Raw genomic sequence first — 22324 nt, 5'->3', positions numbered from 1 at the left:
GGGGTGGGGAGAGGGAGGGAAATGCAGCAACTTGTGAATCACCTGCTTAAATGATAAGGAGCGACTTTGCAGTTCAGGGAATTTGTGGGGCATAGAGAGACCCTGAATTCTGTTGGGGACATGGAGGTAAAGCTGGATGACCGTCTAGAGATGGCAGTAGGGATGCTGAATTCATCAGGATAGGAACATGCATGGGGTCAGATTTTAGGATATCGGGTGCCCTATGTACTGAGGGATCTTCTGGATCTTGCATTTTCCTTGGAAGTGTCAGATGATCTCCTTGTGAGCCGCCTCTTCATAGAAATGGGACTTGCTGGGTTGGTGCCCAGGGCTTGTAGATGTCTGGCTGAAGCCAGGTTGATGGGCAGAAGCCCAGTGAGGCCTGGGCTTGTGAGGTGGGTTCAGCCATTGGATCTAGCTGCAGAAACTTTACTCCAGCATTGGTAGTAACACTGAGGTCTCTGGTGAGAGAACACAGAGAAAAAAAGTAGAGTAACCTCTGCCCTCCCTGGTTTAAGCTTTTGATAGTATAAACATTCTGGCTGGAAGGGGAAAAAAAAAAAGCTACTTTTTTTTCTTGGTGTGTTTATTTTTTCTTTTTTTTTTTTCTTCTCCATTGAGGGTGTATGAGATGAGAGCACTGATACTGGGGAAGAGCTGGGGTTTGGATCTTGCTTCCTACCACATGCGTTCATGTGATGACGTGGGAGGCAGATGTGGGTCCAGCTGTGTGAGGGTGAGGGCTCCCCAGGGTGTTCTCCAAGCTCTGGCCCCAGCTCTGCAGGAGCTGGGAACACTCATGAATTTTCCTGGATTTGTGCTCAGCAGAGCCCTTCCTGTGGGATTCAGGCGTGCTGCAACAGCTTCCCTGCTTCGTTCTTCCCTGGGGAGCATCTGAAATGCTCTTTTCCTGTGTAAGGAGCTTGTTGAAACTGCTTTGTTCTTGCATAGTTTGGGAGAGATTACATTGCTTGTAGCTGATGGGCTGTAACTTCTCCTACTGTTTTGGTTGCTCTTGCTTAATGTTTGCCTTCCAAAGCCTGAATCAGAAGGAGATGGTGCAATCTGTCTGCTGCATCAGTGTCTATGCACATGTATTCTGTGCTGATGGGAGTAGTGGAAGGGGATTTCTATTTTCTATGGAATTCTGAACCTTAAAAAACAAAATCAATAACTCTTTCCTTTAAATAATTGTATTTTTGGAATAATTTGGCCCTTCATCCTGTTGCTCAAAATATCATAGAATTGAGCTATTATAAAGACTTCTTATGATGTAAAGTTAGCATTTCATTCTTCTGTGTCTCCCAATGAAGATGAGATAGTTCTGCAGCTCTTGAAACCAAAATCAAAATGCTGTCTTGCTGGATTGACAGTTTAGACAAAAAGGAGGAAGTAGTAATATAGTGAATACTGTTATTATCAACTAAATATTACAAAAACTCTTCTTGCAGGTAAATGTTTCTTCATATTTTTTTTTTTAAGCAACACCACCAAAAAAAAAAAAAAACCCAGCAGTCCCCTTCTAAGCCCCCAGCTAACCACATCATCTCTTTTATGGAGCTAAGTAGTTGAAGCAGGAGTTGAAATTGTTTGATACTAGGGAATGCTGGAGCTGAGCCGAAATCTTCCCATGCATGTTTGATAGAAGGTGGCTGTGAGGAGGAGCAGTAGGACTTGGGAAGGGGAATGCAAAACTGTAAGAAGCTGACTTGAAATGTCTCCAGCTTGATGCTGTAAATGGTAGCTGGAAAGCACATAGGACAACAAGCAATGAAAATGGTTTCATGTTGGTTTGGTTCTTGTAGTAGTCAAGAAACAAGGTTTTGTAACAGCATCTACAAGTCAGCTGAGTTGTCTGGGAGAACCTGACCTGCAGCAGTCTTTTCTTCTCAATAAAGCAGTGTCCTAGACCCCAAGGTCTGGCTGGCAGGAAATTATAGTAGTATCATTCAAGCTTGGCCTGTCAAGGTCAAGAGTGATCCAGCTAAAGTGCTGTCACTGAGGCACGATGCTGGGTACGTCATGCAGCCAGAGCTCAATCAAGCGTTTCCACACTTGTTTTCCTGTTAGATGTCTGGTGCCCTGAGAAATACTCTTGCTGGTTTAGCAAGAACTGCTCTGACATGACTGATGATGCTGTATAGATAAGATGTAGCTGAAGGAAGCCACTTGAGAGAGCTGAGCAAATAAGTGCCTCAAAACTATAAATGAAACATAATGAAATGTCACAAATCATACAAAAAAAAAATCAGCTGGCACAAAAGGAGCCGTGTTGAGTTAAAATCAGACAGTAACACTGCAAGATGGTAAGGCAGCATGTCTGTCCCTAGCCACATCTTAGTCCTGTTTATGGCAATAAAAGTTGAAGTAAATTCCTGGCCAGAGAGACCTATGTGGAAGAACTCCTGAACTGTGAAATCTTGCATCTTGTTGGCTTTCTTTGTATAGAAAAAATGACATGAATATTAAAGCAGTCAAATTAGTCTGTAAGTCTTTGTCATTGAGATTAATCACATTGGTGAAAAGAACCCTTAAGTCATCACATTGGGCTCTTCAGATGCCTTGAAATCACATACTCACAGAGGAAGGCAGGGGGGCAAAACCTCAGGTTAGCTGTGGGTGGATCATGTCTCCTTGTGCCTGGGCCTTATTTCCAGTCACTAAGATTCTGTGTCTCCTGCTTCAGAATTTCAGGCTCTGGTGTAAGGATCTGTAGCCTCTGAGCCAGCAGTGGGCTGGGTGTTGGCTTGCTCTGTGGCAGGAGCTGGAGTTGTGTGTCTCCAAGGCTTTTGAGCATCTGTCAGGCCAGATGTGCTCCAAAAACACCAGGAAAGGAAGAAGGCAACCCCTTAATAAAGCATTTTGAGAGTGTTTGCTTTATTTTAAAAACTGTTACAGAACAAAGAACCTATCTGGGTTACCAGGGAATATAAATAAGAAGCAAATAATATGTAGGCTTGTGTTTCTTGTTGCTCAAAAGCAGTGAAGTGCAGAGAAGCAGGGTTGAAGTTGAGCAGTCCTTGAGGAGATCTGGCTCTTTCTGGAAGATTTTGTTTTGAAAATAGTTACACTGTGGGGCTTTGGGTTGTATGTTTTATAATCTCTTTTTATGTCAAATGAAAGGAATGATGTTTCATCTCTTCTTATGTTTTTGTCAGGCATCTAGGGCTACAAGTGGGAGTGTCTTGGAAGTTGCTACCTCTAACTTTTTTTATTACATGCTTTTTCAGCTGGGTATTTTGACTTCCCTGTACTTTGATTCTGATGGCTATAGTGAAAGTGTCAAAGGGCAAGTGGTATTCAAAGGGTGTGAACTCCTCTTCTTACCAGCTGTGGAAGGGGCTTGTTTTTTTCAAACAGCTTCCCAATCCTGGCTTGTTTCAGTTTGGCTTTGTTTACCCTATTCATGTTTGGAATGAGGAGCGAGAAAGACATAAAGGACGATTCCATGTTTGCTGCTAGGTATGCTTTTGACAGTTTGCTAATTCATGTTGTTAGGCAGTTTGCTGATTCATCCATTGAGTGGCTTAGAGCTGTTGGTAGGGACTGGGAGAATGGAGGTACAGAAATAAACACTTTGAAGCTATTACATCTGTGTGAGGAGACAGTCTTCTCAAAGTAGGTGGCTGAAAATCTGAATTCTTTTACATACTGCATTTGTAAGGATTGTAACTAAGTTGCTGTTTACTTCCATGTGGGATTTGATCCCCAGCAGAATCTGAGTGGGTGGAATGCGTGGGACTCTGCCTGGTCTGCCAGAACTGATGCCATCTCCTGTGACTAGTGAATCAAAGTAGCAGCAGCATCCTACCAGACCTTGATGCCTCTTGCTAGTCATGCGCCAGTCACAAAGCAAGTTTACTGATAGCTTCACTGGGTTACCTCCCAAAATCCACTCGCCAGTTGCTTGCACTGCCAATAAATAGAGAAGACCACGTACTGAGTAGCTGTTAAGTTTCAGTGCAGTTTTATACAGGGTGTGGCACCACCGTTTCTACTACCACCCCACTAGCTCTTAAATTGCCAAACACTGCTGCAGTGTTAGGCAATTCAGAAAGGTGTACCATGGCTAGCTTCTGCTCAGGGATCAGCTCATCAGCTCAAGAATATGTGCCTGAGAATGGTTGAACTTGCAGCATAGCTGGGAGTCTCTAAGACATTGTGGTCTCTGGAAAAGCTGGGTTTGCCATGTGGAATACTTTGACTGGGATGACTTGAGAGTGTTCAAGTGGGGCTGTTTTTGTTTTCCTGCTAGACTCTGCAGAAAAGTTGGTTGTGATGCTGAGCTCCTGTAAAGCCAGTAGAAAAGATGATGTAATATTTATGGCTAACCTAACCACATCTAGAGTGAAAATATGAAGTGTGCTTAAGAGAGGCTTCCCAATGAGGCAGGACTAATAATTCTTTGCAGTTCTGCCAAGCCAGTGGTAAATGATTGGAGTGCTTGTTCTGACAAGTCCCGTGACAGACATGAGTCATTCTTAAAGCATAAACAAATCTGCCCAGATATTAGATTCTGATATGTTCAATGGTCCTGAACAGAACCAAAGATCAGAGGGAATTGGCATGGCAGGATGAAAAAGTATTCTCCAGTGTGTGTTTCAGGATTGTCCTTAGCCACCTTTCCTAGCAAAGCTGTTCATAGAACAGAGGGAGACTTCAGGAACCTGGGGCTTTGAGCTTCCCCCTTTGGTTTCCACAGAGGAAAGTGGAACAACCTTCAGCACAAAGCCATCTCCTGTGTGCATGCCATTACTACATCAGCCTTGGCCAAACTTCCAAATTAGTACTTTTTGGATAGGCTGAGTCAGAGGCAACAGCTGCTGCTGCTGAAAGGATGAAAAATGAATCGGCTGCAAAAGGCTCATGAGGAACGAAGGAGGCCTACCAGGGCAGAGCTTTCAAGTGACTTGGCTTGCATGGGGATCTTTCCATGCACTTGGGAGACAACAGGACTCCTTTCTAAACTCTGAAATTCTTACTTGAGGGATTCCCATGGCCCCTTGGAGCACAGGACTGTCTCTCCAGCAGATGCCTGACTGTGCAGTGATCTGCAGTGACCTAGCTGGAGATGTCCATGCTTATTGCCGGGGGGTTGGACTAGATGACCTTTGGAGGTCACTTCCAACCCAGTACATTCTGTGATTCTATGATCTATGTTAAGTCTCAGAACAAACCACAGCAGAACGGGGGTTAGAAGGTGGGCATGAGCTGGGCTTTTGGGTAAGGCTGATGGTTGTTGCACAGGTTGGTGGTGTCTGCCTGAGTTCCACCTCACAGTGGAAGGAGGACAATGGACTCCTATGGCTGTTTGTGTTATCAGTCAGGAGATGTCATCCAGAGCTTGAGTGACCATGCTGGAGCCCACAGCAGGGACATATCTGGGGAAACTGCCATAGCAAGAACTTTTAAGGCCTTATTGGAGAAAGGAGCCTGACTGTTGTGCTGGCTGTAGTTTAGGGATTGGAAGTGCTTTGTGGTCCTAGGGGAAATCCACAAGCAAGCAAAGCCTCCTGGGGCACTACTAAATTGCAGGCCTCTTGTTGCTTGCTGGTAGGGATGAATTTTGCTTTGCTCTGTCCTGAAGGTACATTTCCCCTATGTCCTTGCTGAAAGTCAGTAGAAGCACTGTACGTACTTATTTTGGTCAGGTCTTACAGACCAGTCAAGCACAATTTGGTCATCACAATTTGGCTCATGCTGATTTTTGATAGGACAATCTGACAGTTATGCTTTTTCCTATTGTGTCTCATTGGTTTTGCTGAAGAGCTGGATGGTTTTCCTGAGATCAGAGCCCATAGTGTGTGTCAGGATTTTATCCTAAAACGACAGCCTTGAGATATTACTACATCCAAGCTGGAAACCCACCTAGGAACAATGGGGGCCACAGCAGGGTAGATGTGCAAGTTACCTTGGAATTGAGACTGGTGTCTAGTTTTGTAGGCTTCTAAAAAGAGAAGAGCAGGGACAAGATGAGAAATCACATCTGTGTGAAGAGTGAGGTTAAAGTTTAAAATTAGCACCAGTAATTGAGGGCAGTGGATGTTATTTGAGTTCAGATGCCATGCTAATACCTTTTCTACTAACCTGCCCCTACACAGTAGGTGTTGTCAGTTCTTGTGCAGCCGCCTGTTCCTTTTTTGTAAGAATAGAAAATTCTTTTGACAATTCTGTGCTCCCTTTTTAAATAATCTTTTCCTTGTTGCAACAGAATTGCATGAGCTGCCAGTGAGAGGAAGAGGGGCCCCTAATGAGTGTCAGCTCCCTCTGCCCAGTGCAACAAACACTTCTGGACCCTTTACATTTCTTAATAATCAAAATTTCAAAATAATGAAACTCTTAGTCAAACTTTTGAAGAGGGGGAAACCCACAAAACCAGCTGGGTACCACTTGAGACAGCGGGTTTGGGTTTCAAAAGCAGAATCCAGGACCCTGCCAATTACACAAAATGTTGTTACAGCACTTGCTTAATTTCCTTCTCTGAACACGTGGAAGTAATTATGGGGTGGCTGGAAGAAGGCACAGGGAGGTCGGAAGCAGTTTTGAACAACAAAGGCAGATGAAGCATGTGCCACTTGTAAGGCTGCTTTGTGCTTACGGGGGAGAGCAGGTTTCTGTATTAAACTGGGTGTTCTGGAGCCACTGTACTGACAGCTCCCACTGCAGCCCAGGTGAAAGCTGTTGATACTGTCTCAAGATGCTATGAAGTACCAGTCAGCTGGTCTTCATCCTGGACCTCAGCAGAGCTGCATGAGCTTCCATGTCCATCACCAACAGCAATTTGTGTGTATTTATTTGTGTGTGTGCGTGCAACAATGAGATTGCTTTATCAGAAGATCTTAAAAGCACTGCTGCAGTTGTTCCCAGTTTGTTTCCCCTTCCTTGGCAATGTTTCCGGAATTACTTTATCAGCCTGGCTTTGAAAAGCACCAGCCCTGGGCTCAGGGGTCGCTCTTATCCTGGTGTCCAGAAGGCCCGGTGCGGATGAGAGCCCTGTGCAAGCACCACCTGGAGCCAAGCCTGAAGAACTTGGCAGTGGTGATCTCGGAGCCTGTCGGGCTGAATCATTTGGGAACGTGCCCGAGGGGAGCACGTTACAGGTGGGCCTGCTACAGGGGCAATAATACAGTTGTCACAGCGAGTAGCACTCTTCTAGGGAGGCTGATCCGAAGTTGTGTTGGGGTGGCTGCTTTCTGTTACAGAAATACTCCTTTCACACATGTGGCTTTTGTTAGCCCTGGGTTTTGTGTCTTGGTTTTCCCTGCCTAGCATACAGCAAGGGCTGTGCTCCTGTTTTGGAAGGGGGAAACGAAGTTGAAAGGCGCAAAATTTGGTTTTCTACTAAAATTTCCATCAGAGAGGGAGTTGTCTAACTGAAGCAAAGCTCTGAGGGGCACACAGAAGTAGGTTTTCTATCAAGAAAGCCTGTAGCACTCTAGAAGCATCAGGGGCAGCTTCACATAGCCTAAACATTTTGACTCTTGTAGAATGTAAATAGAATTTGCATTTTCAAGCAAGCTTTCATGCTAATGTTTTACTTTTTGGGTGAGAGATAAGCCAGTGGGGAAAAAAAAAAAAAACTTATTTCTAATAGAAAGACAGACAAGACCCATAATTAATGTTGCACTAGCAGGCTTCCTCCATGGTTGCCTAATCACAGCTGAGTGTTAATAAGCATAGATTTTTTTTTTTTAAATACTGTTGTAACATGTTAATTAAGATAATTCTGCTCCATGTGTCTCTTGAGTTACCAGATGGTGACTGCATTGGTGGAAGGCTGCAATTAGAGATTTTTCTTTCTTGCTTTTTCTTCCCCTGCCCTAAAAAAAAAAAGAGAGAGAAAAATAAAAAGGCAGCTTTGGTGTGTATGGGATGGCTGTGTGAGGGGTGCCTGTTACTGTTACACAGTGTAAATGCTTGTGTCTAATTATATAAATGCACAGCTCTATGATTATATATACAAATCTCTTTGCTTTGGTTTCGTCTCATTTAGCCACATTATGACATACAGAAAAAGCAAGCCTCCTCTTCAGGGTATGCCCCTGCTGGGGGAACTGTCATTTCCCATAAAGGCTCCAGTCCTGCTCAGTTTGCTCCTCTGTCACTGACTTCAGAGCAGGCAGCATCTGGAGCCAGTAAAGACAGAGAGCTTATTTTTCAGTGGACTTTGGCCTCTGCTTTATACGCAGAGCCCAGAGGAGGGTTATGTTTTGCAGGGTGTTTTTTAGGAAAGCTTAAAATATTTTAGGGGCAGGGTCGGCGAGAAATGTGTGTGCTCACAATGGAGGCCTTTGATTGACTTCTGCCTCCTCTAAGTAAAATATAAAGAGGTCCTTTAGCCTCAGCTGTTGTGACTGGGCCCCAGCAGCAGCTGCTGTCTCGAGTTTGTCCCTCTGGGAAATGACCCATCTGCTCATGTGCTAGAGAAAGCCAAAGCGCTGAAAAGGAGAAGGTTCAAAATCTGTTCTCCTGGTTCCAGTCCCCATCTCCACCCCAGAAATTACAGAGCAGTGGAAAACCTGGACATCTGGTAATCTGTCTTTTATAGTGTGGATGCTCTCTCTGGCTAGAAACACACAGAGTTCTCAACTACTTCCAGCTGGCAGAGGATAGCTTCAGTCCGGGTCCCTTTTCAGATGTTGTATCTGCAGCTACTGTATTTGTGTAGTTAAAACATGCAGGCTAGCACCCTTATGGGCAATAAGCAAAATAACCCCACTAACACCCCTGCCTACCTGAAAGGGGAGCAGAGCATGGTTCACCTCCAGTGGGAAGGACCTGACCTCTAGGGAGCAGACTAATGACTGCAGGAGACATTTGTGTGAGAACTTAATAATGTGGACTAAAAAAATGTCCCCCCAAGATGCTGAATGTTGTGAGAGGGTGGAATCTCAAATATGACTCCCAGAGCAGGTCACTTCTGTGCCTCTCCAAGCCAGCCTGCCAAGGGAAGCCTCTGTCCAAACACGTGGCTCGTGGTGTTCAGCACAGACCTGCTGTTACAAGCAGTGACGCTTGTCCATGGAATATTGGATGAGCCATTTCCTAGACTAGTAGTGGTATTAATCCAAATGTTTTGGCTGGGGGAGGACAATGGAGGAGCAGAGGGTGTGTAATGGGAAGCTGCTGTGCAGGAAGTCTTTGAGTGCATCCAGGCAGACATCACTGGCTGGAAACGTGAAGGTGTTTAGCACTCAGAAGTGGAGGTGGCACTCTGACTAGCTGCAGCACGTGGGTGGAGGTGACTAGTTTTGTATCTATTACTTGTTTGTATCCACCACTAAAGCACATCCCCTTGTCGTTGCTCTCTCAACAGGAGGGAAGGTGTGGGTGGGCAAGAAGCAGTACTGTTGATCAAAGCCTATCTAGGTGCTTTTTCTCTGCAGATGGGCTGCCTGGGAAGTGGGCTTTGCTTTGGTGGAAGATGGCGTTTAGTTGACGTAGCTAGTCTAAAAAGGGTATGAAACTTGGTTCTTGCTAAAACCAAACTGCTGCTGAGGGAGGGGCTTCCACAGGCAGCTCCTGCTGCTTATAGGCTGGTTTGTGTGCACAAGGGGAAAGGGGAAGAGCAAAGACGTTACCTGCCTGGGTTTCACACTGAAGGCAAAGCTGGTCAGTCTTCTCCCTCCATCATCTCCCTCTCTGCAGAAGACTCCTGGAACCAAACACCAGTCCTGCCTCAGGCAGAAGGAAGTGTTATGTGTGTGTGAATGCACTGGGTTAAGAGCAGAAAAAATCCTAACCCAACAAGGAGCTTGTGGAGTTCTTTTGTTCTGCAGTCATGGTGTCACTGCAGCCATGCTGGTCTTCCCCTGTTCCCCAGAGGGTTTTGTAGCAGCAGGCTGGAGTTCGAGTAGCCTGGGAGGTAGCTGTGTGCTCTTTGAGTCAAATACATGTGTGTATATATAGGATTTTTTCCTCCCCAAGGCTGCAGACCACCGTTAGCCCAGACTCTTCAGAGCATAGGGGTTGAAGTTCTTGTGAGAAAAGTAGTTAACTTGGACAGTGAACTTCCTCTGTGCTAGTTGGGAAGGGTTCATAAAGCAAGTGCTTGCTGTTGAAGATGGAACGTATGCCAGTCGTACGTGAGCCTTGTAGTTTTGGTGCTGCTTTTCTAGGATTTTTTCTTCTCAGTAGGTGGAGTTTGAGGGATCTGTCCTACTCTAGCAAAAGCGGCAGGGTTTGAGACAACCATTTCTCTACGAGGAAAAGCTAAGTTCAAAACCCCAAACCATATTTGCATGGAAATTTGGATGGTGTGTTCTTTCAGGTGTAAGCTGAGGCACTGGAGTCTGTCTGCAGCCCGAGAGTCTGATGTCTTGCCTTTGTTATTGCTCAAGAAGCTACTAAGTGAGCTTGTCAACTTTGTCTAGTTACCCTGCTGCTGTGGCTAAGGACAGTAGTGACACTGTTATCTGGTTGGGTCACATTCATGCTTCTCTGAGTACCTGTGACAGAATTTGGGAGTATATCCAATAAACAGAAGGGGAGTATATCCAAAAACAGAAGAGATCGAAGAACTGGGCTAAGGGAGGGGTAAATTGTTTCCTTATTGGCTTACTGAGCAGCCAGGAGATTACAGGGGTTGGGTACTGCCCTACTGGCAAGAACTGAAACTCTTCAAAGAAGGAAAACAAGATCTCTTCTCTTATTGACAAATACAACCAGAGCTCTTGCTATCAAATTTATTCAAGGCAAAACTGATGTTCAGTGCCACCCCTGAATGGGATCCACAGGTAGCACTTTGCTAGAAGCACCAGACCCTCTAAAAGGCCAAGCAAGTGTTATTGCTGGCCTATGACTTGTACTTCTAGCCCTCTGGCTGTCACATTTTTATTGTATAAAAAAAAGATGAAGCCCTGTGTATGAATTTACAAATAGCAACTGGAAAAAACCACCAATCCTATTGCTGCTGACCAGTTCAGGGCACTAACTGGAGAGGAACGGCAAACCTGGCCCTGCTGTTAGCAGCATGGTGTTAATTGAACCTGAACCTCGGGGCTGTGATGCTGAAAAAGTGGGAACGTGCTGGAGAAGAAGAGAGTAAATAGGCAAAGGCAGTGAGTGTGACCAGGAGAGAACCTTCCTTTGTGAGATATGAAAAGAGGCAAAAAAGATATACTCTAAGGCAAGACAATGTTTTTAAAACTTTTTCAAGGAGTCAAAGTCAGCACGAGGCTGCAGAAGGAACAGCATGGAGGAAATACCGTGGCCTCCAGTAATGGGACAGTTCAATAGGTGCTTATGTGTTCTGCTTCACCAAAGGTGTTTGCTCACCAGAGAGGACATGCTGGCATGAGACAATTGTGACAGGTTTAACCAGACTAGCCAGGGGAATATTCATGTTGTTAGATCAGGAAGGTGGTTTTTGTTTGTTAGAATATTTTTCCTCTGAGTCTTGATAATATTGGTTAAATGGAGCAAATCTTGCAGATGAGGAAAGAGAATTACTGAGCTTAGGATCTTCCATTTCTTCTCATGCCAGTCTTCTCATGCCACAAAAGTTGGTGTGTCTGAAAGGGCAAGTGGTGTTAACATATCCAAACAGGGCACATATTCAGGGGGTTCAGTGGAGCAGTCGTCTATCCAAACTGCTTCCAAAATGCTTCAGCACTGACAAGTCAGATTCCTCTGACCCTGCTCTGAGGAAGGTCAGACATGCTGGAGCACTTGTATAGCCAGTGAGGAATTTACCTGAGGGCTCAGTCCAGCTTGCTCTTGAAGCTGCTGGGATTTAGGCCTGACTCGTATAAACAAGAACTTGAGTTTGTCAAAACGGTTTCAGTCCTAGCTTTAGTGACCTTTGTGCCTTGCTGTGGAGAAGTAGAAGGAATGTCAGTAGATGTTGAGGGCAAAACATCCCTCTGTTAAGCAATGTTACCCCATCTGTCCACCCACGTGAGGTGAGCCATGTGGTGGTTGGTTCCCCATGTTACAGATCTACAGCTACAGGCTCTAGCAGATGGTGATTAGTAGTTCTCTCTGTGGGTGCGTTTTTGGGTGTTTTTTTTGTATAAGAATGCATTCAGTTAAAGAGGATTTGGGTTTTTATCTCTGTGTGGTCAGACTGCCTGGCAAAAGAGGTGTGTGAATGGAATACAGTTTAGGTGCTTGGTGCAGAAAAAAGGGGTGTAAGATCCCTGCTAGGATCTGGAGTCTTACTAGTTGGGGAAAAAAAACCAAACACACACGAAGTGCCAAGCAAACAAGACTTTGGAGAGGTGCCTTTCAGTCACCTCTTGTACTGTGGTGTGCCTGTGCAAAGAAGGTCAGTACTGAGGAGCTTTTATAATTCTGTGGCAATTAGTTTATGTTAGAAATGCTTTGTAGCTCTGCATCAGATTGGTGTGCAGGACCACAGCTCAGCTTCAGCTCTTCCAGGACACGGAAGATCCATTTCATCCTTTAGTGATTAGGCTGATCAATTTGCCCAACTGATACATCTTCCTAGCTCTGAAAGAAGCCATGTTCCAGCCCCTCACAGCTGTTGGTGGATTTGGCAGGAGAGAAAGGAGGCAGAGCTTGCTCCGACGAGTGAAGCCATGGGAAAGGGAGCCCGTGAAGGTACAACATGTCACTGTGATTGCCACAAAAAAGGGGTTCCTTAGTGTTGTGCTGCTTTTTGTCAAGTCGGTAACAGCTATTCAAAGAACAGAAGAACAGTTAACCCTCCTTGAAGGACAGTATTTTCTCCTGTGACCTAGTATGGTGCTTTACCATGATTTGATGGGAACTGGGTGGATCATTTGTATATAGAAAATAGTCTACATATTAAATACCTAGTATTTTGGAATGGCATTTGCAGAAACTCCACTGCATAACTTTGTTTCTGCCACTCAACTTGGAAGGGACAGTTTCTTCTGAACAGAGTTTGGTGGTGTTCAAAATGTTTGGACTTCTCATCAGTTATCTCCTTCCTGTTGTCCAGCAGTGGATGCTGGCAGAGAACCAGCTCTCTCAGGAGATGTCACAAACTTCAGTACCTCTTAGAAACGAGGCCTTTTGGAGTAGAGCTCTGCCTCTCTGCATGCAGAATTTCAAACCCACTGTTTCTTTGTGTCCTCAAAGCTGGATGAATGAAGATGCTGGGAATAGCTTTGTGAGCCTGGGACGTGGGTAACCCTGCAGGAAGTTGATAACTTCTGTAACTTGGCTTTCATTCTCTTCCCTGCCTGGCGTGAACATTCGTTTTAGATGTCTTTTAAGCTCTGAGATCCTTCCAAGAACATGTGTTTCAGGGAGGAATTGATGAATTTCCTGCATGTTTCTTTGTGTTTCTGATCTAAGCCGGTGCTGTTGTGAGTGTGGGCTGATGCTCCTGGGAAAGAAAGAGGTCTATTGTTACAATATATGTACTTGGTGTCCCACAGATTTAAAGGAATTCTTGTAACCTTTTGGGAAGTTTCAGTATATCCAGTACGTGCCACGCAGCTTTGAAATGTGCGAGGAGTAAACTTGGGGGTCACAGTTGCTGTGTCCCTCGAAATCTGCCCAGCTTTAGTTGGGGCTGAAGTACTGAAAGGCCCTGCTCTGTGGTTTAATTCTCATGCCTCAAAAAGCACCAGTGTGGCCAAGTAATATCCGAACAGCAGCACTCTGGGCTGAGGGTTGAACAGCCCCAAGCAGCTCTCTGGGAAGTGTGAGCTGGGTCATGCTGCTCCCAAATCCAGTACAGTACTCCCAAATCCAGCACAACCACACTCTGGAGTGCTCAGGAACAGCTCACACCACAGGCAGCTCTTCCCATCCCTCTGCTCCTTCTGGCCACAGAGCACAGCCAGGAGCAGGACATGCTTTGGACACGTGTTTTGGCAGCAGCTGGCACCCAGCTCTTCTCGTCCCAGTCTGTCAGTGGTTTATTCTGCCCAAAGTGGGAGGTGTCCTGCCCTGCCTGGTTGCCTGTTGCCAGGGGTGTACCAGTGCTGCAGGCTCAGGGGATGAGCTTTGCTGCTGCTGGTTGGTGAGATGAAGGCTGTGCAGAGTCAGACCCTACCTTTTCTCCTGCTAGCCCCAGTTTAGAGCACAGGTATGGAGGCAGCAGAAGAAGCCCATTATGGAGCGGGTGAAAGCTGAGGGCACTGAAAACTCAGGAGCAGGTTGCTGCAGTGGAAAGCTATGTGGTCTGTCCTGAGCCTTCTGGGTGCTTGTGTTACACTGGGCTGGGCCCTGGTTTGCAAAGGTGCTGAGTCTGTCAGAGACGCCAGGGAAAGGGAGCTGGTCCAGCAGGGAGCAGAGGTGTTTGACTTCCTCATTGTTTTTCAGTCACCACCAGTCCATTTTACCCACTCAACCCTTGCTCAGGCCACCTCCCACAAACTTCAAAGCTATCCACACTGTCTAGTAGCCTTCTCCCAAGCTGCAGGCTCTGAGATGCTCTGTTCCCCTGAGGCTGCCTCGCAAAGGACAGTTCAGGTGGTCTATCAGAGAAGCTTCTGTTGCCCAGAGAAGCTCAATCAGGTTGAAGGTGGAGGGTATCGATGTTCTGGCTGCCTGATCCAGCTTGTGGGGTTCTTAATCTTTCCCCAGTACAGAAGCAGTGCTGTTCTGTCACAGTGAAGGTGACATTTTAAAAAAAATTGTGACGCTCTTTGATGCTGTGATGACAAAGGACCTGAGGAGGTGGAGAAAGGGGGAAAAAAACCAACTAGGGTAACTAATTCTTCAGTGCCTTCCTTGTGTGAAAAGGACAAGTGGGGACAACTGATTGAGCAGGCTGTCAGCTGCTTCTCTCCTTTTGTGTGCCAAGTGCCTGTGGAGGTGAGGAGGAGACCAATCTGCAGTTGTGGAGCTGTGCCTCTCCTGAAGCCCTTGTGTTCTGTAGGTGACTGGTGGTGGCCCTTCCAAGCCCTTGAGAGCACCACTCCAATGCAAATGAGTGCTTATTTCTTGTTGGCTGGCTGGTTTTTGCACATAACTCAAGAAACCTCATCAGTGTAAGTGGCACTTTATGATAGAAGGGGAATCTTAACAGTGAGCTGCTGCCTGGCCCAAGAGGGCTCCTGGTGCAGTGGTCACGTGTGGGTACAGCTCAGGAGAAGGGGCAACAGTGGGAATGAGCCCCGTTGGCTACAGCTAGCAGAAAGGTGCTGTGTCTGGCTCCCAAGCAATTCCGGGTACCTCCTTGTGGCATAAAAAGGTGTGGGGACATTGTCCTCTTGGCTCCTGAGTCGTGGCAGCAGCAGCTTTTCACCACAACTCTCTACCATTGCCTGGAGAGGTACATTTTAAATTGCTGAGAGTATTTCTGGCACTCAAACTGTTTGCAGTTTAGCAAGAAACCCCTCTCCTGGGCTGCAGGTGAAGCGTTTGTCTATGTGCCTGGATGTGAAATGTGCCAAGAATCTATTGCATCAGCTGGTCCCAGCTCACCCTAGGTGTTGGACAGGCCTCAAGTGAAAGCCTCATAAGGGAAAGGGTTAAAATCTTAGTTATAAATGGGAAATTATTGCAGAAAAGAAAAATAAACATGGAAGAGGTAACAGTACATGTGAGGCACCAGACAGTGGCTTCTCAGAAGCTTGTTGAAGAATAAATCTCCTCAAGAACAAAGTCTTCTTGAAAAGCTGCTGCTTGGACCCCTGTTAACCTTTTCTCTTGAGAAGTAAATTGAATTGCAGTTATAAAGCTGGCAGAACTCATACCAGAGGGGTTTTGGCTTCACTCAGCACTTCATCTCGGGGTTTACTGGCATTTACAAGGCACTGCCTATGATGCATTCACACATGTGATTAGGTTCAAGGGTCACTTGCACTGCAGCAGGGTAGCAAATTTTCCACAGTGGAATGACTCTTTAAAGTTTTAAAACTTTTAAAGTTTCCCAGCTCTTTCTGGCTGTTTGTCCCACGGTGAGTGGCACATTTCAGAGGCAGAATGTGGAGTGTGTGCTCCAGGGTCTGGACCTCTGTGCTCTGATGGAATTGGGTGGGTGGGTTGGCTGGTTTTCCATGCCCCAGAATATCTCAAGAAGGGTCTCTGATGTATTTTCCTTTGTGAAGTTTGAAAAGCTGATGTGAATTTAAATGGAAAAAGTGTCTGAGTTTCTCCCTTTTCCAGCCATATACCAGATAAGTGGTAGTGTCAGAGGGTGTTGGGGCTACTCTGCAGTGTCACTGTGACCTGCTAGAGGAGAGGAAATTCTGAGTAATACAAACATCCTGTTTTCAGTGCAGTTTCCTCATTTGTGGTGGTTTGTTTTTTTGGTATTTGTTTGGGTTTTTTTATAATTTGAATGGCTACTGAAAATTCTACAAGGAAGTTTGACGTGCTGTGTCTATACCTGTTAGTCAGGATAGGGGAGATGCAAGGGAAAATGAAGTGCTGAAGGCACTTTCCATATGTAACCAGAAGGGTTTTTAGAAATGTCTTTAACTAATCCCTATTAGGAAAAAAAAAATAAGGTTAGAAAATTCGCTCCTACTGCAGCAAAGCTGTTTCCCACACTTCTGGTGTCATATCTCTGTAAAAACAACTAAAATCAGTGTGCTCTTACAGGCTTCCAAGGTGCCTTAAGGGGTAGCTCTGTCCCTTGCTGTTGTACCTATAGTACAGTGGGGTGTTTGCAGTCTTCATGTGTTTCAGTAGGTCTCACTTTCTCCATATCAGGCTAGTAGGAAAGCCTGGTTGTTAGGTTCTCCCCCTGCCTTGGGTCTCTAGAGGAACAGCTGTGGGGAAAAGATAGCACCAAGGATTTTCTGGGCCTCTCTCCTGTGGAATCTGTTGTATCACTGTTCAAAAATATCACCAGTTTGATGCCTGGCAACTAGATTGTGCTCCTGGGCTAACAAATAGTATTTAGCAGTCACAGAAGACACGTCAGAGGCTAAACTGAGCAGTGTTCTCTGCCACTGTCTAACAGTCTTTCTTCTCAGTTTTGGTAGTTTAATTTAGCAGGTGTTTGTAGGTGGAAGTCTGCCTATATGCCCTATTTATTGTGCAACAGACGTCTGAGAGATCCTCCATGATGCCTTTTATTTTTTTTTTTGTCCCCAGATTGTCCCCAGCCACCACAGCCTGAGAATGGAGGCTACAAATGTCACCCGAGCCCCTGCAACAACCCCCTGACCTCGGGCAGCGTCATAGAGTACCTGTGCGTCGAGGGCTACATGCTGAAAGGGGACTACAAGTACCTGACCTGCAAGAATGGGGAGTGGAACCCAGCCATGGAAGTCAGCTGCAGGCTCAGCCCGGGTGAGTGCTCCCTGGCTCCAGCAGGACAGGCAGAATTGCCTGTGCCTTGGCTTCTCAGTTCATCCTTAAACACAGCATCTGTGGGGTGCTGGGGGGTTCCTGCAGCTGCCTCTCGGGGCTCCAGCAGCTTCACGAGTGCAGCTCACAGCCACAGCTCCTGATTTAAAAAGGCTCTTCTGTAACGGCCCATCGGATGCAGGCCCAGAGTCCCTCACACAAGGAGATGACCCACACAGGAGGCATCTTCTTACTTATGTGGTGCCTCTTATTGTGGCATCTCTCATCCCAGAGACGGGGGAGGCCCTCACTGAAGGGTTTTGCTCCTGATGGGTTTGGCAGTCCATCTCCCTCAGTGGTGGCACCCATCTGTCCACACGTGCACGTGTGAGAGCACATAGAGCTGATCTCCCTCACAAATGGGTGAAGTAGCTGCTGGCCCCCTGTGACGAGGAGCTCCATGGTGCTGCTCTTCACTGCAGTGGCCAGAAAGGACATTGCTCATAAATGATCTCTGCTTCTCTCCAAAGGGAAGTGGACAGCTTTTGTTTTGTGGGTCCCTCCCAGCTGAACAGGAATTCCTCCAGCAAAGCAGGAAAAGAAAAAGATTTTCAGGAAGGTGCTCATCTTAGTTTGCCTGTGGCTCTTCTGGATGAAGGGAGAATTCCTGCTTCGAGTTTGGCTTCTTCACAGAGTCTTTTCTGCTCAGTCATCCTGAGTCAGCAAGATGTACACTCTGGAATTAAGTCTTGTAATCCATAAAGCAAAATGTGTTAGTTTAATTTGGAAGGAAAGGGAAAAGCACCTTCTCCAAGCTCCTTATGGAGCTCAGTGCATACCTGTGATCTATGGAACATGCTGTCCTGGACCACAGACTCTGTCTTCTCAGTGTCTCGGTCACAGCCACTCCAACAGCCCAAACTGGGAGTTTACCTGACACTAACTAGATCCTGAAGAGGCTTCTTTTCCACAGTGGTCCCCCTTCCCCACGCTGCACCCAGGCTGGAGAACAAAGCTGTGTTCTTACAAGTAGCGTTCCCTGGGTGCCAGTCCTGCATGGTGGCTGAAAGGTTTGTAGTGTGATGAGCAGAAATCCCTCAGATCTCTTTAGCACCCTGAAGTACCTGTGGCCTTATCAAAAGTATGACCCAGTGTGAAGAAGTCATTGCTTTCACAGCATGGGCATTGAGACAACTGGTCAGGGCAGAGATGGCCAAGGTGGTTTAACTAGTGGGTCTGTGAAAGAGCTAACAGGAGGAGGTGGAAGACTATAGAGAGAAAGGCAGTAGGCCTTTAAAATGGTTGGTAAAATCCCACCTGCTTATAGAGTAAATCTGTGTACTCAAAGTGCACTGAGTAATATTGAAAATGGAAACCCTTACTCAGCCCTGTCTGCCACAGGGAAAAATGGACCAGAAGTGTTTTGCCTGGGGAGAAGTCAAGCTACTTCTGAAGAATTTCAGGAAACAAGTTCAAAACTACTAAACCAGTAGTTATGACTCCAAGAGAAGATGCAGAAAATGCAAACTGCCTTTCCAGCTTACATGCCTGTTTTGGGCATAGATTTCAGGCTGTAGGCTTAAAAACAGTGGTCCTCCAGCTTTTTTATTTTTCCTTATTTTTTTTTCTTTCCATATTTAGATGGAACTTCCTATGTTCCAGTTTCTGTTGCCTCATGTCGTATCACCGGGCACCACTAAAAAGAGTCTGGCCCCATCCTCTTGATACCCACCCTTTAGATACTGATATGGAAGGTGGGAAGGGGGTACTGTGAACAAGGCACATGTACCTGACACTGAAAACTCAGCATCCTGAAGCAACATCTGCTGGCCCTCTGTTCCCTGGCACATGTTTTGTATAACAGACAAGTAGTAATATTTGCTGCATCTTAAATACACTCAGCCAGGTGACTTCCACCCCTTCCTTTGGGAGATTGTTCTATAGCCAAGAAAAACCCTTATTTAGAACTTTGCCGAATGTTTGGCCTAAAATATCCTGCTTATTGTGCTAGACAATTATGGGCCATGCTGGTGACATCAGGATGTCTTTTAGCCTTTGCTCAGCCAGATCTATATACAACAGGACCCTTACCACCATCTATCAGTACCCGTGGCCTGCTTGCACTGCTCTTCTGTGTGCCTTGTGTTTTTTCAAAGGCCTTTGTATGGACATGCTTTATTTTAGGTTCCCTTTACAGCTGATGGAGAGGTGTCAACTTGAGCTCTGAACTGTCCTCTCTAAGAGAGAGCTGGTGTGCCTGGACTGTGTGGGAAACCTGGGCTCCTCACATCTGCACCCAAGCGTAGCTCCTGAGAGCCACCAATGTGGACGTTTTTCCTTCCCTGTGCAGTGATTTAAGGGAGCAGATCACTTTACCTTGTGTTCCTCTTGACTTTGTAGAAAAGGACTCTCCTCCAGCAATTGGGGTGCCCACGCTGTCCATAGTAGCCTCCACAGCAAGCTCCGTCGCCCTCATCCTGCTCCTGGTGGTGCTGTTTGTTCTGCTGCAGCCAAAGCTGAAGTCGTTCCATCACAGCAGGTAAGTGAGGCTGGGGTTTGGAGGGACTCCTGTTTCTTTGCAGCAGAAACCCATTAAGGTGCTTAGTTTAAGGCCTTCATTTTGGAGCAACTTGCCTCCTTGCTCCTCTGGTCCTGTTCTAATCGCCTCAGGGGCACCTCTGCCCCATGGTCCAGCACCAGTCTGAAGTGGTGGCCTGTGATACCCAGCTGCAGTCCCCATCATAACCTGTCACCTGATGAGTGATTTCCTTCCTCTTTTCCCTTTGTTTTGAATGTGAAAAGTTAATGGTCTCTACTAGCCTGGCTCTAGATCAATCATCTGCCTCTTCTCCCCTTGGATAGTTACTGAGGTATCTGGGGGGGTGTGTGTATATGGGTCTCCCACAGCCTGTGAGCTCCTGTGGACACAAGTTCAGCCAGTACTGATGATTAGATACGTGTTCAAATCTGCCAGGGCTCCCTGCTGTGGGAGGAGAACCCTCCTGGCCTGGACTTGTGGTTGAGAGGAGGGACCAGCTGCTGCTGCCAGCTGAGGTTAACAGAGTCACTGTGAACTCTTCCAAACCAGCTACCAGTACTCCTTAAATACAGCATAGCTGGTCAGCAGTGTGGAGGTGGAGAGGTGGGGCCCCGGAGCATGCCCATTTCTGAAGAAGCCCAAACCACTGGAAAAGAAAAAGACTCCGTGTCAGGACTCAGGCTGGTGAGCCTTGCTGATTCACACTGTGCCAGCTGAAGAGCTGCCATCCCCACCCCACCAGAGCGAAGGTGGTGGAACAGGCACTGCTGGGTGTTGCAGAACAGAGCAGTGTGACACGCTGAGATCGGTGGTGGTCAGAGCTCCTGTTTGTCTGCTGGCTGTGACAGCAGAGGGCTCTGAGTCAGAGGAGCTTTGTCAGATTTAGCTGTGGAGTCAGGTGAAGTGGGAGGCACTGTAACCTTTTCAGCTCTTGCTGATAAATCCATCAGGGACTGAAGTATGGCCCCTGCTCGTGTCTGTGGCAATTCACAGGAGGGCTGCCAGGCTGTGGCTGCTTGACCTTCTTAAACCACCATTCAGGTGTCTGTCCATTGTCCCCTAAATAAGTCAACAGTGAGCATTAGAGTTGTGCTGGGGGGTTCTTGATAACATATATATAAAAATATAAACACTTGATTTTTTTTTTTTTCTTTTCCCCTCCTCCTCCCCCTTTGTTTCTGTGAGGCGAGACCAAGGCGTGTCTGGAGATCAGGTCTCCATCGTGGTGGATGGTGTCCAGGTGGCCTTGCCGTCCTACGAGGAAGCCGTGTACGGCAGCACGGGGAACTGCCTGCCCCCCTCGGACTCCCGGGTGCAGATCGTGCTGGCAGAGGGAGCTGGGCAGAGCGGGGCCAGGGACATGCAGCAGCAGCACCAAGGGGCTGGCGGTAGCTTTGAAAGGGAAGATGAAGCCCCCGGACACTCTGGACTGTGTGAAGCCAGCGGCTCTCAGCGCTCTGAAACTGTTCTTGTGCATCAGGCCGCCACCTCGTCCTGGGTAGCTGGCATGGCCAGCAGTAGACCCGCACACAAAGAGGTCCCAGATTCAGAAAGCAGTGACATACAGAGCCTTCTATCCCTCACTTCCTCGGAGGAATACACAGATGGTACGTGACCTGGGCAGGGAGACCTCTCCAAGAGTAGGTTCTGCAGTTGACTACCTAGGATGAAAGCGGCAAGGGATGCTCCTATGTATGTCAGGCATCAGAGGAGCTTTTGAAAAGAGGTGTCCAGGGTCCTTCAGAGGTCCCTTCTGCTGTCTTGTGATGACAGGAAGACCCTGCTGCATTATCACGTTATGGAATTTTGGGAAGCCTGTCTTGCTTTCAGCCGTAGTTTTGCTGGTAAGTGTTGAACTGCCGAAGTTTGACTCCTTTTTCTTCTCTCTCCCTACCATTCAGATATTCCCTTACTGAAGGAAGCATGAGGCCTGCTGTGTTTGCCTAGCCTTCTCCCTCTTGGATTTCTCGCTCCCCCTCTCGCCCTGCCTTCGGGCCAGAAGCACTCTGTGCAGCCTTCCCCGTCCTCGCAAGCTGTGCCCTGGATACCTCCAAGCAGAGACGCCCTCAGCTGAAGATCCAAAGGAAGTCGCCAGGTTGCCTCCTGGATGCACCAGTGGAGTTGGTGCAGTGCTGGTTTCCCCGTTCCATCGGCATCAGGGGCTCAAGGAACCGAGTGGATTTGAGCTCTCCTCCTCCCCCCAGCCAGACGTCTGACAGCAGTCTCTGAAGAGCTGCTCTCTTCTCGTGCCTTTCTCCTCCTCACACCGGCTTGTTGCAGCTTATCAGCCTCCCTAGCCCTTCTGCTGCCCAGAGAGCAGGGGCCAAAACCTCTTGCTCACTGGGTGCAGGCACAGTTTATATATACATATATATGTTATACAGGCTCTTCTTCCAGCATCCACTTCGTGATAGGGCAGGACAAAACTCCTCACTGGGACTGAAGCTGGCTGTAGGAGTCCATTTCTGAAAATCATTTTTGTCTCCTCCTTCCTTCTCTACCCCTGCAGCCCACTTAATTGTGCTGGGTTTCTATAAGCTGGGACTGCACTGCCAATAAACCAACCCTTTCAACTGTGGTCTGGTGCCAGAGCAGCTCCTG

The 22324-nt window shown here is 47.0% G+C and overlaps 1 protein-coding gene across 1 annotated transcript in view; it reads left to right on the top strand.

Annotated features, from left to right (window-relative positions):
* The window catches only part of KIAA0247 (KIAA0247 ortholog), a 40650-nt gene extending 18568 nt beyond the window's left edge, over positions 1-22082 (top strand). The window contains exons 3-6 of the mRNA XM_008941219.1: positions 16990-17187; positions 19585-19723; positions 20909-21330; positions 21625-22082. Coding sequence (XP_008939467.1) covers positions 16990-17187; positions 19585-19723; positions 20909-21330; positions 21625-21650 — 785 coding nt within the window. The 3' untranslated portion in view covers positions 21651-22082. The remainder of the gene's footprint in view (positions 1-16989; positions 17188-19584; positions 19724-20908; positions 21331-21624) is intronic.
* Positions 22083-22324: the final 242 nt, after the last annotated feature.

This window comes from Merops nubicus, unplaced genomic scaffold (assembly GCF_000691845.1).
Source record: "Merops nubicus isolate BGI_N331 unplaced genomic scaffold, ASM69184v1 scaffold4825, whole genome shotgun sequence".
Classification (NCBI taxonomy): Eukaryota; Metazoa; Chordata; class Aves; order Coraciiformes; family Meropidae; genus Merops; species Merops nubicus.
The sequence above is the reverse complement of the archived record's forward strand: the minus strand, read 5'-3'. Positions and strand labels throughout refer to the sequence as shown.